General features: G+C 49.6%; 1 protein-coding gene across 2 annotated transcripts in view; it reads left to right on the plus strand.

Moving 5' to 3' along the window:
• The window catches only part of LOC114217417 (dihydropyrimidinase-related protein 2), a 67,496-nt gene extending 51,803 nt beyond the window's left edge, over positions 1-15,693 (plus strand). For both annotated transcript variants that reach the window (XM_028114251.2, XM_028114252.2), the window contains exons 9-14: positions 6,588-6,744; positions 7,224-7,365; positions 9,575-9,745; positions 13,642-13,821; positions 14,688-14,853; positions 15,249-15,693. In XM_028114251.2, the coding sequence (XP_027970052.1) occupies positions 6,588-6,744; positions 7,224-7,365; positions 9,575-9,745; positions 13,642-13,821; positions 14,688-14,853; positions 15,249-15,340 (908 nt within the window). In that variant the 3' untranslated portion in view covers positions 15,341-15,693. The remainder of the gene's footprint in view (positions 1-6,587; positions 6,745-7,223; positions 7,366-9,574; positions 9,746-13,641; positions 13,822-14,687; positions 14,854-15,248) is intronic.
• Positions 15,694-16,078: the final 385 nt, after the last annotated feature.

The following is a 16,078-nucleotide window of genomic DNA, read 5'->3' on the forward strand; positions in this document are numbered from 1 at the left end:
TTGTCTTTAGGACTTTGACCCTGTGTGTGTATTGAGTAGTGAGCACTAAGAAGGGACTAGTTTGGTCTGTTTGTTCCAGAACCTTCCACATGTGAGTCCCACGCTGCCTGCATCATGGTTCCTGGGGTGGCTTTTGCATTCCAACCATACCCCTTTAGTGTGTGAAACCCTTTGCTTTAGATGGGCCTGAGCTGCCAGAAAGGAATTTCCGGTGCATTTAGGTGCTAATGAGCAAGAATGAGAGATCCTTGCTTGCTTGTGGTTTCTTTCCATCTTGTTGGAACTTCATCACAACAACCTCAGGAGGCAGCCCAGGCAGGAATTTTTGTACTTTGGTTTACTTTGTGGCTGAGTAAACTGTAGTTCAGAGCTAATGAATGAGTGGTGGGATTGGGCTTTGATTGTCAGGTGCCTGACTTCAGGCCTGAAGATCCACATGAGTATCTGAATTGCCTTCCTGTTTTGAGATTATTTTAGTATGAGCAATGCTGGTATCTGTTGGGGTTTAGTTTCTTTCTTTCTTTCTTTCTTTCTTTTTCTTTCTTTCTTTCTTTCTTTCTTTCTTTCTTTCTTTCTTTTCTTTCTTTCTTTCTTTCTTTCTTTTCTTTCTTTCTTTCTTCTTTTCTTTTCTTTTCTTTTCTTTTTAAGATTTTATTTATTTGACAGAGAGAGAAAGAGAGCGCACAAGCAGGGGGAGCAGCAAGCAGAGGGAAAAGGGGAAGCAGGCTCCTTGCCGCGCCCGATGCGGGGCTCGATCCCAGGACCCTGGGATCATGACCTGAGTCAAAGGCAGATGCTTAACTGACTGAGCCACCCAGGCGCCTCTGTTGGGGTTTAGTTTCTTAACAAACCTGGTAGAAACTGGAGCTTGTCACCCAGTAGACTTGTGTATAATACAGAAGCAAAGATTCCCAATCCACCAAGATGGAAAACGGGATAAGGTTTTATTACGCATTTGCGCTCCGGGATCAATGTCCTGGATCAAATCCCGGCTCGCGGGCACTAGCATGTGATGCCGGGCAGCTCCCTTACCATCGCTAGGTCTCATTTTCCCATCTGCAAGGGCGGGGGCTAGTGATAGTGACTCATCTTTTAGGGTGAGGATGGTGCCTCACTGACCTAATGTATGTAAAGACGTATATACTAACTACCTACCCACTGTTCTCATGATTAAAGAGTAAAGCATTGGTTAGGAGTACAGTAAGGATGCCTGCTGACCCAGGTTAGGGGTTTTCCGCTAAGGATTCTATTTCAGGTGAGTTCTTCGGGTCCCTGGTGGCACATGTTAAGGCACTGCCAACCTTCTGCTGCTGCTTTTCTTCCTCTGTAAAATGGAGAGAGAGAGTCTTCATTTATTCGGCCAACTTTTTATCATGTGATCCTGCGGGCTTTTGCGCTGGAGGCGAGACACGGTCCCAGCCCTCAGCTCCTTTACTTGTAGGGGTGGGACATTTGGATGGAGAGTCACAATGGGAAACGATCCGTGTTACCAAAGAGGTGCAAACCAGGTATGGTTAGAACACGCGGAGGAAGGGGCCACTGTTTATAGACACGCACCCCACCTGTCTCAGGGAGGTCAGGCTGCATAAAGGGACTCAACATTTCTCTACAATGGGAGCGATTGAAAGATCATGATTTTACGTTGTATTAGTGCCCGTGTGCCTCCTCACTGAGAAGCCTGCTGGTCCTAAATCCAAGACAGGAGCTATAGGCTGGTGAGGATGTGAGATGAATGTAAAGGAGAGTATTTTCTATGTGCACTTGACCCAGGGCGACCACCTGCCGTCTTCCCATCTTCTGGAGAGACTGCATTGCTCAGGCTGCCCCCTGCGCACCGTGCCTGTCAGCAGGACCGAGTACCATCAACCCCATTCTGCAGATAAGGAAATGAAGACACAGCCCAGAAAAGAATATTTGGGGCAATTTTTACTCTTCAAAAGAACTTAGGTGTTGGTTAATTTAATAGGCTCATTTCATGGAAGAGAAATTAAAATGCAGAAAGTCAGTATCTTGCCCTAGATCATCCAGCCCATAGTTCCAGATTCCTGGCCACCTCTCTTTCCATTGAGGATCCAGTGTGGGGGTTTCTCTAGAATGGACTCTCTCAGACTCTACTTTGTCCACGAATGGAATCTAGTATGGCTCCTGGTGCCTCCCGTGTGTGAACGGTAGTGTGTTGGCAGTGCCTGATAAGCTCGTCTGACAAGACAGCCTTCTCCATCCTCCTCGCCCCACCCCTGTAACCCAGATGCAGAAATGTTTAGAACATCTGGTGACTGCTGAGGCACGTTAAACCCTGGGAACCCAAACTGGAGCCAAAACTTGCTATGCCCTGTGGGTCATTCGGCGTGATGAGAAACGTGCGTTCATGGGACCTGCGAAGACCACCCCAACTTGGGGACGAAGCCTTAGCCTTAAGCTAATGCACAGCCTAACGATCTTGACCCGAAGAGGGGCACATGGGTTGGCTTGTGACTATCATAAGATCTTACCAAAATCTGGATCTGGGTTAGGGCTCTTCAGAGATACAGGGAGAGAGAGGGAGGGAGAGAGAGAGAGAGAGAGAGAAAGAGAAGGAGATTGGTTGGTCTTAAGGAGCCGGCTCTCGTGGTTGTGGGTGGGCAGGCCTGGAGACTCGGGAGGGTCGCTTCTGCAGCCTTGAGCCCGAGGCTGTCTAGAGGCAGACTTCCTTCCCAAGCAGTGCCCTTGCCAGGCTGGGAGGTCAGTGCCGTGTGGTGGTGTAGCCACTCTCAGGATGAGACGCTGGGGTTGGTTTCCAGCCATCTAAACTCTAAGACTACTGGAGATGTGGCTCTCTTTCAGGGCAGACATGGAAACTTTTGTGTCATTTCTGCAGCACTTGGGCTGGGAGTTTGAATCCCTGGACTCGTCCTTTTCTTCCCCCGACTTTGTCCAGTGTAATTAGGAACAGCCAGCCAGTCTCGTTAGACTCAGTTTGACAGAAATGTTCTAAGGAATCAAATCTCCACGGTCAACCCAAACTTAGCCTCTTATGAGAAGTATTTGATAGGAGAATCCAGGGGTGATACTTTGAGCTTCTCTATTGCCCCAGCACGCCATGGACTGGTAGTGCTCTCTTTACTACCAGGAATAGAGGCCTTAGTGCCTTTAAATTAAATCAGATTAGAGAGGTAATTCTAGAAACCCCAGGACTGATTCAGAAAACTTTTGATTCTGTTCCACTGGAACTGCTCTTGGTTCCCAAATCTGACAGGGTTATCCATGGAGAGGCCCTCGGCTGTTGAATTCTGGCCTGGGCTCTCTGAGAGGGGAGGGAGAGTGGCTGTGTGTGTCCCTGTCCCAGTTGGTTTTTTACTGTGCTTTTGTGGCTGCCTTTTGAAATACACGTACATGGTTTCCCATTGTTTCTACCCTGGATTTGTCCTCCTGCTCTCGTTCATGGGAAATGACTTAACTGTCAGAGCCGGGAGCTGTCAAACATTTCTGAACCCCAGCCTCGCATTTCTTCTTCATGAATGCACTCAGGCCCCAGGCTCATGGTGAATAAACACCACCCCCAGGGTCTTGCAGTTCCCGGCCATCCTAGAGAGCCTGCCAGAGGCTGGCTCAGGGTCACATCCTTCAGTTTAGACTTTGCCTGGAGAAGAAAATCATGAAGGTCTGTCTGACTGCCGCCAAGAAAGAGTCAGCAGTGTGTTTAGAGGAGTGCGTAAAGGCCGTTTCAGCTTATTTCATGATGTATTATTATTATTGGTACTTCTTTCTAGCACGCAGTTGAGTTGGTGTCTGTGGCCCGAGTGAAGTCCGAAAGCTCATCCACGGCTCCCTCCAGTACAGTGTTTATAAAATGGGAGAGGTGCCCTGGGAAGGGACTGGGAGGCCATTAAGACCGGAAGGCAGAGCCCCCCACTTGTGGTCCCACATTTCCCTGGAGGCGGAGGCCCCCTAAAGGATGGCTTAACTCCTGCCCTGTCTTTGGGGGCTAAAGAAAAGAAATTAGTCGAAAGCCAGCAAGAATCTCTGAATCCCTTGGAATGTGAACAGGACAAAGCAGAAATGAGCCACAAGATGCCTCCCTCCTTCTCCAGGATCCCCATCTTGGCTCGACCCTGGGCCAGGAGTCCTGCGCGGCCTCGGTCTAAGGAGGCAGGTCCTGGTCCGTGATGGCCTTGAAGCTCTGACCCAGTTCTGTGCTTTCCGGGGGCTGCAGGCTGGGTTCATCCCTTTGCGGGGAGGTGCGTGTTCCTGTGTACAGAGAGGACGGGAGCCCCCCGCCCCCCAGTCTGCGTTGAATTTCACAGAGTGAGATGAAGGCCACGGTCAAGGGCACTCACACTTGTGGGATCCAGGAGGTGTTACAGGAACCAGCTGCTCCTGCACGAAAGTTTCAGGGAGAGGATGAGCAAGAGCAAGTTACAGGAAAATCAGGAAAATGTTTATGCTTGTCCATGGATTTTTCAAAGACAGTCTAACCACTCTTATTCTCTGAGCGTTCTGCTCTCAAACCTATTCATGTCCACAGAACCAGGAAACCTTTAGGGTGGGATCCTTTGGTTCCCTAATGACCGGCAGAGACCTCCCCTTTGTGCTCAGGTGGTATCGGGACCTCCAGACCTGGCTGGGTCAGAAGGTGCCACTGAAAGTGCAAACCAAAAGCTGGGAGCCTGAGGTCCTGTGAGAGCCCAGGGCCCAGTGCTGGTCTGCTCGGCCATTTGCATTTATGCTGGCAGCTGCTAAGGGCTTCTCATTGTGCAGTGTTTTTCCACTTCGGGATGAGCTGGAGCCGCTTGTGCAGCCAAGCTGGCTCCTCGGACCAAATCCTGCCTGGGAGGCTTTGAGTGGGTCAGGAACTCAGGAGCCCTTCCAGGTGATTCTGAGCATTGGCCTTTGCTGGCTGGGGCCTTCCTGCCGTGTGAGGCTTTCCCCTGGGTTCTGGAGCTGGCCCTCCTGCCTGGGGATTGTTACTGATTTGCTCAAGTGAGCTGCCTGCCCTGGCCTCGAACACTCCCTTGGCTGGAGAGCTACTCCTCCGTGAAATTCCTGAGGCTGGAGGGGGCAGCCGGGAGGAGCCAGCTCTAGAGCCGCAGGAGGGAGGGTGTTGTGGTGTATTATCAAGAGATAAGTCCTTAGAAGAGGCTGGGGAGAGGAGAGGAGGTGCATTCCTGACTGGGAAGTGTTTGGCCTTGAGGGCCCTGTGTTTGGAGAAGAGGGAACCCTGTGGCTGACTGCTGTGGGGGTGGGTCGGCCCTGTGTACGATGGGAGGAGGCTGGGAGGAGAGGTGCATTCCTGGTGGCCGTCAAGGCTGGAGGAGGTCAAATTCCGGCGCTGATGCCTTCGACTAACAAAGTATTACGCCTTTCCATCAGTGTGACACACATTTATTGAGTGCCTACTGTGTGCAGGCAGACTCATTTTCTTCAGGAATTCTCCCATCAAGCGGAGAATCAGAAAATTCAAAACTGGGTGATTATTGGATTATTGGAAGGGAGGACTGGGTGAGTTGTGGATGGTGTTGGGGAAGAGATGAACTTTGATACGAAGCTGGATAATGAAGGGCATTAGATGCTTCCTTGGGAAGTTTGTTCCAATTCTTGAAGGCAGAAGGGGTGCTTAGGAGGAGTTTATGCAAGAGAATGGCGGCAGACGATTGTCGTGGAGAATGAGCAGAGGGGTGGGGAAGAACGTGGGGAAAGCAAAAGCAAACCTGAACTCTGATTGGGAGGCTCCGCGGAATGAGCCGGGGAGAAAGGAAGAAGGCCTGATGGAGAGGAAGGAATGTGGGGGGGGCCAGGGAAGAATGTAATTAAGGTGTCGAAGCACTGGCATTCAGTGGCTTTATGACTCCCGATTTTCTGGGTTGCACTGGAACAGACAGAGAGGAAGACACGATTCGAGTGAGCATCAGAGAATTGACATTCTCGGACAATGTATTAAGTCAGACTAAGCTTCTGGAAACACTGAAATCTCAGTAGTGTAACTGTGCAGGGCCCTTCATTTCTCAGTTTTACCAAGTCGGCTGTACCTCTGGTGGCTCTTGGGGACAACTGCCCTCAGGTGATGACTCCAGGATCCTGGCTGTCTCTTGGACCCACCCAGAGGGCTGTGGACGTGTTCTCAAGGCCTTCAGCCCACTGATCTCATGTCTGACTTCCTCTCTCAGCCCAGGAGCCAGAATGGGGCAGTGCAAAGGGCGGCGGTGGGGCAATGTTGGGAGAGCAGGGAAAGGGTTTGGTGAGCAGTGAGGTTAAGCTTGAGATGCCATGGGTCACCCCAATAATCGAGTCTAGATGGCATTTGGGACTGGGTGCTTGGATGCAGTCTGAGCAGGAGGTTGTTAGTAGACGTGGGAAGCATCAGTGTCAGAGGGGGAAGAGTGGGGCCCAATGAGGGAATCTTGGGGAGCACACATTGGATCGGTGACATTGGCTGGAGGAGGTATCTGGCTATCGGCGTCCTCACCTGCGGGAGGGGGCTGGCTCCTCCTTGGAGCAGGCGATGGTGAGAGCCCGTGGCAAGAGGCCAGGCGGGTACTGATTCGCACCGGGGTGGTTTCTTTCCCCTGCTGTATCGTGAGTATACTTAGCCTTGTCTTTCTGTTTGTCAGGAACCGTGGTGTATGGTGAGCCCATCACCGCCAGCCTGGGGACTGATGGCTCCCACTACTGGAGCAAGAACTGGGCCAAGGCCGCTGCTTTTGTCACCTCCCCACCCCTGAGCCCTGACCCGACCACTCCGGACTTTCTGAACTCCTTGCTGTCCTGGTGAGTCTTGGCGTCCTGGTCACGCCCCCCATTCCCAGCCTCTCCCCAGACCAACTGACCCGTCAGGGAACAGCCTGGTGGGCAAAAGCAGCGTTGCACACAGAGAGACCTTTGTTCTTGAAATACAGATCGCTAAGCGGGAATGGGGGATTATCATGCTGACGTTGTTCTGTGGGGAAATTCCAGATAAAACGCAGGCCATCTTGAAAGTCAACCAGCGGGGATGAGGTATCAAAAGGGTTCCACTGTGGTGCAGTGTCACCCTGAGATAAGCTATCTCACAGAATGGATTTAGATACACAGCATTCTAACGAAGCTTCAGTACCGTGTCACTTCCTCCTGAATGTCCTGTCTCCTGAGGGGGGAGGATAGGCTATTTCAAAAACTTTCAGTGGCTCAGCAAATTAAAAAAAAAATCTGTCCAAGGATGCTTTGACGTCGAAGATGAGCTAAAAGCCGGCTGTGTGTTTTCCTTCCAGCGGAGATCTGCAGGTCACTGGCAGTGCCCATTGTACATTCAACACTGCCCAGAAGGCTGTAGGAAAGGACAACTTCACCCTGATCCCCGAAGGTACCAACGGCACCGAGGAACGAATGTCCGTCATCTGGGATAAGGCTGTGGTAAGGAGCCCGGGCCTCACTTGTGGACTGGTGTCAGCTTGCCCCCGCCTCCTCATCTCACGGTCATGGGTCTCATGGAAGCCTTGAAATGGCAGTGGAGAGAATTCTAGAAGTTGGTACTTGTGTGACAATATGTTTTTGGTTTGGGAATCTAAGACCGCTGCTTAGAGGTCATTTCTTCCTAAATATTACATATGTATTTATTATCGTTGTCCTCTGTGGATCAGGGGAGACTGAAAAAAAAGAAAAACCCAGAGACTCTTTAAAATAAGGACTTTTTTGATCACTCAGGAAAAAACTTTCTTAGCAACCTGGTGATGGTCTCAGTCAATCTTCCACTCTGGGAAATGGACTCAGTTTCCTTAAAACTGTCTTTTAGGGCTCTCTGGAGTTAGCCTTTCTGCCCACTGCAGGCTTCTGGCAGGCTTGTTTTGAGCGTACACCGACCTTTCTGGGGTCCTCTGGGCTCTTTGATTTTCAGTGTTGTAAAACATAAAAACAAAACAGGTTTTCGGGTTCTTAGGATTTTGTTTTTTTAGATGATGGAAGCAATATAATCCTTATTCCAAAAAGAATAAGGAAGTGAGTAAAAATCCCTCATCACACCATCTTTCAGATAACTGCAATGAACATTTTGGCAAATGTCCTGCTAGTTTTTGCCTGTGTTAGAGCACGTGTGTGTGTGTGTGTGTGTGTGTGTGTGTGTGTGTGTGTGTAACACTGGCATCATCTATACTATTTTGTGGCCTGTTTTATGAAAACAGTGTATCATGAAAATGTCTCCACATCCTTAAATGGACTTGAAAAACTTGGTCTTTATAGCAGAAGATTCCATCTTAATGCTGGACTATAATTCATTTGTTATTCTTTGAACATTCACGTTGTTTCTGATTTTTTCTTTTTTTTTTACTCGGACGAATATCTTGTATACACATCCTTGGACAGATCTTTAATGATGTTTGTAGAAGAAGTTTCTGGAAGTGGTATTTGTGGGTCAAAGGGCGTGTCTATAGGGCTGTTGCTATATATCGTCAAAGTTCTTTCCAGAAAGATTGCACCAATTTTATGCTGCCATGGTGTATGCCATCTTCCAGGTCCAAAGTGGTATTATCATCAGCAAAACAGAAGTATTTCTGATCTGGCTGGTGAATCTGTTTTACATTTAATCTCTTCAGTTACTGATTACAGTGAATTTCTTTTTCATGTCCTTATTGGACATTTGTATTTCTTTCTCCCTTAATACCTGCTCATTTCCTTTGCTCATTTTTCTGCTAGCTTCAGAGTGGGTTCTCTAACTCAGAAATAGGCAGAAATTTCCTCAGATTCGGTATTTAAAGGGAAGAGACGCACAAGCGGTAGAGTTGAGCTGCAGGGAAGGCTGTGAGGAGACTGGGATTAGCCGCTACAGCACGCCACGGACAGCCAGACGCCAGCCTGGGACCTCGAGCTGGGCCAGACTGGAAGCCTAGGGCTGGGCCCGTGGTTATGAAAAGAACAGTCATTTAAGCCGAGTGAGGTTTCCTGAAGAGGCACTGCAGCCCCTTCAACCTTTTTTTTTTTTTTTTTTTTTAACTTTTCACTTTGAAATAATTGTAGATTCCGAGGAAGTTAACAAAGACAAGACAGAGGGGTCCTGGGTACCCTTCATCCTGTCTCACTGATGCATGATTATGGCACCATATCCAAGCCCACAGAGTGATGATATTGCAATGTGTGCGTGTGGTTCGGTGTCATTTTGCCATATGTAGGGTCATGTAACCACCACCACCGTCAAGACCCAGATTTCCTCCATCACCACAAAGACCCCCTTTGTGCTGCCCTGTGATAGTCACACTGACCCCTGGAGGAATCCCCACCTCGCCCCTCGTCCGTCCTCCATCTCGATAACTTCGTTATTTTGAGAATGGGCTAGAAATAAAGCTGTATGGTGTGTGGGCTTTTGAGATTGGTTCTTTCACTCTGCGCAATGCCCTTAACATCCATCCAAACTGTTGTGTGGATCCGAAGTGTGTTCCTATTTTTGCTAAGTAGTGTTCCACCCTTCAACTTTTTTTAAAAAATTTTTTATTGTTATGTTAATCGCCATATATTACATCATTAGTTTTTGATGCAGTGTTCCATGATTCATTGTTTGTTCCACCCTTCAACTTTTTAACTTCCTTTTGGTGTGTGTGTGTGTGTGTGTGTGTGTGTGTCTCTTACTCCTCAGGTCACTGGGAAGATGGACGAGAACCAGTTTGTGGCTGTCACCAGCACCAATGCAGCCAAAGTCTTCAACCTTTACCCTCGGAAAGGCCGCATTGCTGTGGGATCCGATGCTGACCTGGTCATCTGGGACCCCGACAGCGTTAAAACCATCTCTGCCAAGACGCACAACAGTGTAAGTCCTGTTAACTGCATGGACCCAATCCTGAATGAATTAGAGTCCTAGAAAGGGACTGAGGCAGGGACAGTCCCAGAAAGAGCTCGCTGTGATAGAAATGAACTTTTTCCCAGGATATATTGTAACTTGTAATTTGTTAAGAAAAAAAAGAAGTTATCGTCTTATCTTTGGTCAGGACAGTAAGACTGTCACTCTTCTCAGCATTTTATTTTTTATTTATTTTTATTTTTTATTTATTTATTTTTTTTAAAGATTTTATTTATTTGACAGAGAGAGAGACAGCGAGAGAGGGAACACAAGCAGGGGGAGTGGGAGAGGGAGAAGCAGACTCCCTGCCGAGCAGGGAGCCCGATGTGTGGGGTTCAATCCCAGGACCCTGAAATCATGACCTGAGCCGAAGGCAGTCGCTTAACCAACTGAGCCACCCAGGCGCCCCACTCTTCTCAGCATTTTAGAGTTCTTTACAGGTAGAGTTCTCTGTAGACCTTCAGAGCCTCCAAAGTCATGCCAGGACATCAGAAGCTTCTAGAAGTCAGGCACCGTCCCATTTTAACGGTTGGGGGCAGTACCTTTCATGGCGGTGCCTGCCACAAGGGACCCGCAGCAAACATTCAGATGCCCACTGGGCACTTTTATTCTTTTAAGCCACTGCTTAGCGTTACAGCCACACCTACTTGTAACTTAGATCACAACCTCCTGGGGGTCCAGAATGGCCTCTGCGGGCAGAGCTCCTAGGGTCCTGCCCAGTGAACCTTACCTGTTCATCTGCATTAACAACACAGTCCCATTTACTCTTCATGGGGCCTTCTCAGTAAAGACATGGCACCATGATCCCAGTTACGTAGTGGGAAGATAGTACACGGAAGCTTCGAGAACTGAAGTGACCGGTCTGAAGCTACATAGCTATTTTGTGAATTAGAGCCCCAAATTGTCCAGGGTTCTTCCCTACCAGACTGCATATGCAGCCTCTTGGCCAGGCTTAGATGGAGGGAATGCTTCCCCAACCTGACAGTCCTTTCTGCAGAGGGGGGTGGGCGAACTGGGCTCGTTATTTAAGCTGTGGATGACCTACCTAAGGAGTTTGCATGTGGAGCCCTGACCGTGGCAGAAGAGAGGATGTGACGGAGAGATGATTCGAGAAGATGCATCACTGCCAAACCTTTCCGGAGCAATAGCACTACCCTACTTTTTACCTCCAGGCAACCCCGTGGAAGGAAAGTGCCTCTGTTCTGTCCTCACCTGATTCGGAGAGTCCACACTAAACACATTTGTGCAGCATTAATCATCTGGGAGAATACAAATGAGAGGCTTTCCCTGCGTAATACAGTGTTTCATGCCACTGGGCTAATTAGCTTTAATTTGGAGCATTTAGCTAACTATTAACTGAGCCCCATTGCTAAAGCTTCTGCTTAGGCTTTTCAGGCATCCAGCCAGATGAGTCATTTTAGGGAGCCAGGGTTGGATGTAGGTTAAAATGTTTATACCTGGTGAGCATCGAAGCCTCACTGCCTCGCGGATTGACAGAGGGTGTACCTCTGTGTACCCTGAGCTGGGATCGGACCATTGGGCTTGTTAATTTTAAGTGACGTAGCGTGGGGCTACGTCATGGGGCTGGTTCTTCCCATCTTTTAAAAATGGGGGAATGGCTCAAAGCCCTTTTAGGCATTTGTGATGTGTCATCTACGTGCAATTATACTCAACATAGGCGTCTTATGATGGCTTTGTCATTAAAGAACTTGCAGTCTTACTGTGAAAGGACAATAAAAAAAAAAAAACCAGACAGTGGATGAGTGAACATTTCCTAAATGCCTAGTCTGTGCCAAGTACTGTGCTGGATGCTTTTGTTCATTTTATTTCCTTCAATCTTGGCATCAGTCCTGCAGGGCGGGCTTTATCCCTGGAGCTGAGTCTCAGGAGTGTAAGGGACTTGTCCAAAGTCACACAGTTGGGGTGTGGCAGACCTGGGATATATGAACCCAGGGTTGTCGCCAGTCCTCCAGTAGGAGCTTGTTAGAGTGTAGACACAGCTGTGGAGTAAAAGATGGGGCTCGATGCCCTCAGGATGACGCACAGCCTGTCTGAAGGTCACTTCAGAGATGACAGGATTCTGACAGCGTGAGCTATACACATATGTTACTTTTGTGTAGTCATATCCATGTAAGCCGCAGGGGACAGGCAGATGGAGAACCTGTAGTTGTGAGACGGGATTCAAGTGATCTGCTCAGAGTTCCACACACAACTCCTGGATTTCACTAGATCTGAGATGCCTTCGATTTGAAGCTGTTCCCTGGGTTTGTATACCACCGTGAAAGAAGAGACACTGCTTTGAGTCTGCTACAAGACTTCTTTACAGATAGACTATGATACCTAGGGCTCACCTGTGCTTCACACAGGATAACTAAGAGGTGAATCTGCCCTGGAGAAAGGGGGGACAGAGACTCTTGTGAGTCTCAACACTGGCACTGGGTGCCGAGCAGGCAAAAATGGCTCCTGAGGAGAGGAGCTGCAAGCCGGTCCTCCCGCACATTGAATTCCTTCTGCCACAGTGGTGTAGAAAAATGCCACGCCGAACATTTAATGTAAAATGGCCTCAGTGTGTCCTCCCCTGGGCCAGTGGGAAAAGCAAAGCCAGATCCCACTGGCAGAGCTCAGTTCTGGGGAGACTGACAAAGGGTTGCATAGCTCCGTTGCTGTGAGAAACATACTGATTCCAGGGAAGAGTGTCTTCAAATGGGCGAAAGACAGTCCCAGACTTGGGGACACACGCTCTGGTCCCGGAGTGCGTATGTGGAGCCTCCCCCCCCGCCCCCCTGCAGGTGCGTCTCTGCCTCATTCCTTGGGTAGCTTCCACAGGATTCTTTGGGGGTCTCAGAACAGTGCCAACAGCCTTTCCTTGCTGTTTTCAATTAACACCACGGCATCCTGACACTGAATGCGAGCTGTGAAGCCAGCCCGGGCCTTCCCCATCCTTCCGAGCCACTGCGCCAGGCAGACGTGTTCTCCTAAACCGCACTGTCCGGTTATAGCTCTCTCCGCAGACTGGTTCCTTAATGCTGATAAGCTGTCTCACTTTCCCCAGAAGGCCACGCTTTCTTTCTTTCTCTCTGGTGAGAGCTTCCTGTTGTGAACTCTCCAGCCACAGCTGTTCGTGCCCGTGAACAGGGCAGGCAGGAAGAAGCGCGGGGCATTGTGGTACCTGGGGAAGGAGCACGGGGTGAGCCGAAGCTGGGGCTTGGGCCTATGGCACGTGGACTAGTGCCTCCTCTTTTCTGTTGCTTTCTTCTGCAACAGCAGACTCACGTGCACGTGAAGATCCCGCCTGTTTTCCGAGAAGATGCACGGGTAGGTCACTCCGCAAAGCTTGACGCTAAAAGGGTAGCCGTGTGGTTCTGGAAGTTAACGAGACACCAACATTTTATTGAAAGCATTGGCTCGAGTTCCCACAGGCTTTCCATTCAGGGACTGCCGTTGAACCACGTCGCTAACAGACTGGAAAATTAGGACCGCCAGTGGGAAAACCTGCTCGTGGATGGCCCATTTCGAAATTTAGAACTTGGTCAGAGAAGATCTTAGGATTTTAGCCCGATGGGTGCTTAAGTCAATGAGGACGAAGTCGCTGCTAATACAGGGAATCACTTCCTTTATGTTTGTGTAGCATTTACAAACCCTCATGCTTTTTTTCCACACAGTTTTTCTGCTCAAGTATTTTTCCCCCAGGTTTTTGAGAGGCAGGAAAAGATGATTCCGTATTCCAGACAGGGAAATCGAGACAGAGAGATTAAGTGCCTGCTGGGGTGGCCAGTCAGGACAGGGACTTCATCTCTGGGCCTTTCTTTTGTCTGCGAGATCTTGGGCAGGGTGTATGCTAAAGTTAATGCGCTCTCTCTTACTAGTCTCTCGAGTACAACATCTTCGAGGGCATGGAGTGCCGTGGCTCTCCACTGGTGGTCATCAGCCAGGGGAAGATCGTCCTGGAGGATGGCACCCTTCATGTCACTGAAGGCTCTGGGCGCTACATCCCCCGGAAGCCCTTCCCTGATTTTGTTTACAAGCGTATCAAGGCGAGGAGCAGAGTGAGTAGCTTTGATCTTGCAGACTGTTTTTATTATGGGCTAAGTTCAATTCCATACATGCTGACTGAGCACTTTGAGTTAGAATGTTGAGATGGGTGTGGAGGAGGGGGTGGCTCAGGAATAAGGGACACATGATCTTTTTTATTTCTGGAGTTCAGAATACCAGTGGATGAGTCAGGTGTGTGTCCATAGCCAGCCAGAATGAAGTAAGACTGTGGTATGTGCTGGGATGAGAAGTGTGCAGTGAGGTTCAGAGGAGGCAGCCACAGCTGTGGAGTCTTAGGGGAAAGTGTCATGGGGAGAGGGCATTTTGAGTTGGGTTTTGAGGGTTAGGTAGGAGTTTGAGAAGTCAGAGAAGGGAGCCAAGGGAATTAGAATGAGCATGGAAGATGTAGAGTGTATTCAGGGCATGATAAGGCACTGGTGCTTGGGGACTATTAGGCAGAGAATGGATGGAGCTGTGAGGGAATTACAGAGAGTGAGATTGAAAGGAAAGTTGGCGGCCAGATCTTGAATGTGAGACCAAATCTCATCATGATGTGTTTGTGGAGTTTTGGCCTTGGGTGTAAGTTAAAGTGCCTTGGCGGGGGGGGGGGGGGGGGGGAGGGGAGGGACAGTGGTAAGAGATGTTAGTTTTTGTAGCATAACCAGCTACCCTGGGTCTCCCTTGTGGGAACTGTGGCCTGGAACAGTGGGGGCTGGCTCCTCACTGACATCTGTCCCTGCCGTATGTGTCCATAAGGGAAGCCCTCTATCCCTACATCTCATACACCCTTCCTGACCGCCGTTCCCACCCCTTTGGAGAGTCGCCAGGGAGACTCGCCCTCTGAAGATGGCCTGAGTCAGGGGGCTCTTGTGTTTTGTAGCTGGCAGAACTGAGAGGGGTTCCTCGTGGCCTTTACGACGGACCTGTGTGCGAGGTGTCTGTGACACCCAAGACAGTCACTCCGGCCTCCTCGGCTAAGACGTCTCCTGCCAAGCAGCAGGCCCCACCTGTCCGGAACCTGCACCAGTCTGGATTCAGCTTGTCCGGTACGGTTGTGGTTTGCTTAGGGCCCGGTCCTGCAGGGCCGTGCTCGCAGTGCAGGCCCCGTTCAGTCTGACTAATGAGGGTACGGGCAGGATGTAGTCTCAGTCAGTCACAAGCTGAAACAGTGTTATTTTATATACAGTTCTACTCTTTCAAGTAAGGGACTCCATGAGCTTTTGCAAGGAGTGCTTTCCAGGGTCGCTGATTGCTTTGGCCATTTTAGGTCGGCCCCCTTTTTTGTAGTTTAAACTTGCAGTGAGGTTTTGAGACAGGGACGGAGAATGGGCCTGGCCCTTTTTCTCCTGGGCTGTGCTGTTTTGGTTGAGAGCGGGACCTCGCGACACCTCGTGGGAACTCGCTGGACTGTTTTTGACCCCCACCCCTGTCTCCTCTCCAGGTGCCCAGATTGACGACAACATTCCCCGCCGCACCACCCAGCGCATTGTGGCTCCCCCTGGTGGCCGTGCCAACATCACCAGCCTGGGCTAGAGGCCCGGGTCGCAGCCTGCTTGGGGACGGGGGAATGGGACACCTGAGGACATTCTGAGACTTCCTTCCTAACTTTTTTTTTTTTTTTAAGAGCCTGTGATAGTTACTGTGGGGCAGCCAGTTCATGGGGCTCCCTCTTGGGCCCTGCACTCCGTCCCTCACCCGGAGTCACTGATTTTGCTCACCCACTTCCCTATACATCTAAGGAACATCACACCCAAGTCTCTCCACCAACCCCATACACGGAACTGCATCCAACACTCAGACATGCGAAACAAAGCAAATCACAACGAGGGCATTTTTCATCTCTAACTTCTGTTGTACTTGTTACCATCTTCCTTTTCATGGGGGGAGGGGGGGCGGGTGGGGGGAAGATAAAGTGAATTGCCCAGAGCTGCCTTTTTCTTTTTAAATTTTTAAAAGTTTTCTTCGTGGGTCTGGGGAGAGGGTGGGTAGGGGAGGGGGGAGAGTAGTGTTTTGTTTTGTTTTGTTTTGTTTTAACATACTAAATTGGGAAGCCTAATTCAACATTAATACAAGGGGTTTGAACTGGACATCCTAATGATGCAATTATGTAACCATCAAGCTGCTTCAGGGTGGTTGGCAAACTCATGTCCCCCCTGAGAGGCTCCAAAATGTCCACATTGCGTTCCTTCGTCTTCTGGGTCAACTGTTGATAAAGGGCAGGTTTTCTTTTTGGCCTAGATTTTGCTGCAGATTACATTTTTCGAGGATTCT

This window comes from Eumetopias jubatus, unplaced genomic scaffold, assembly GCF_037043125.1.
Source record: "Eumetopias jubatus isolate StellerSeaLion01/CBP00866 unplaced genomic scaffold, mEumJub1_p1.0 scaffold_2, whole genome shotgun sequence".
NCBI classification, from domain to species: Eukaryota; Metazoa; Chordata; class Mammalia; order Carnivora; family Otariidae; genus Eumetopias; species Eumetopias jubatus.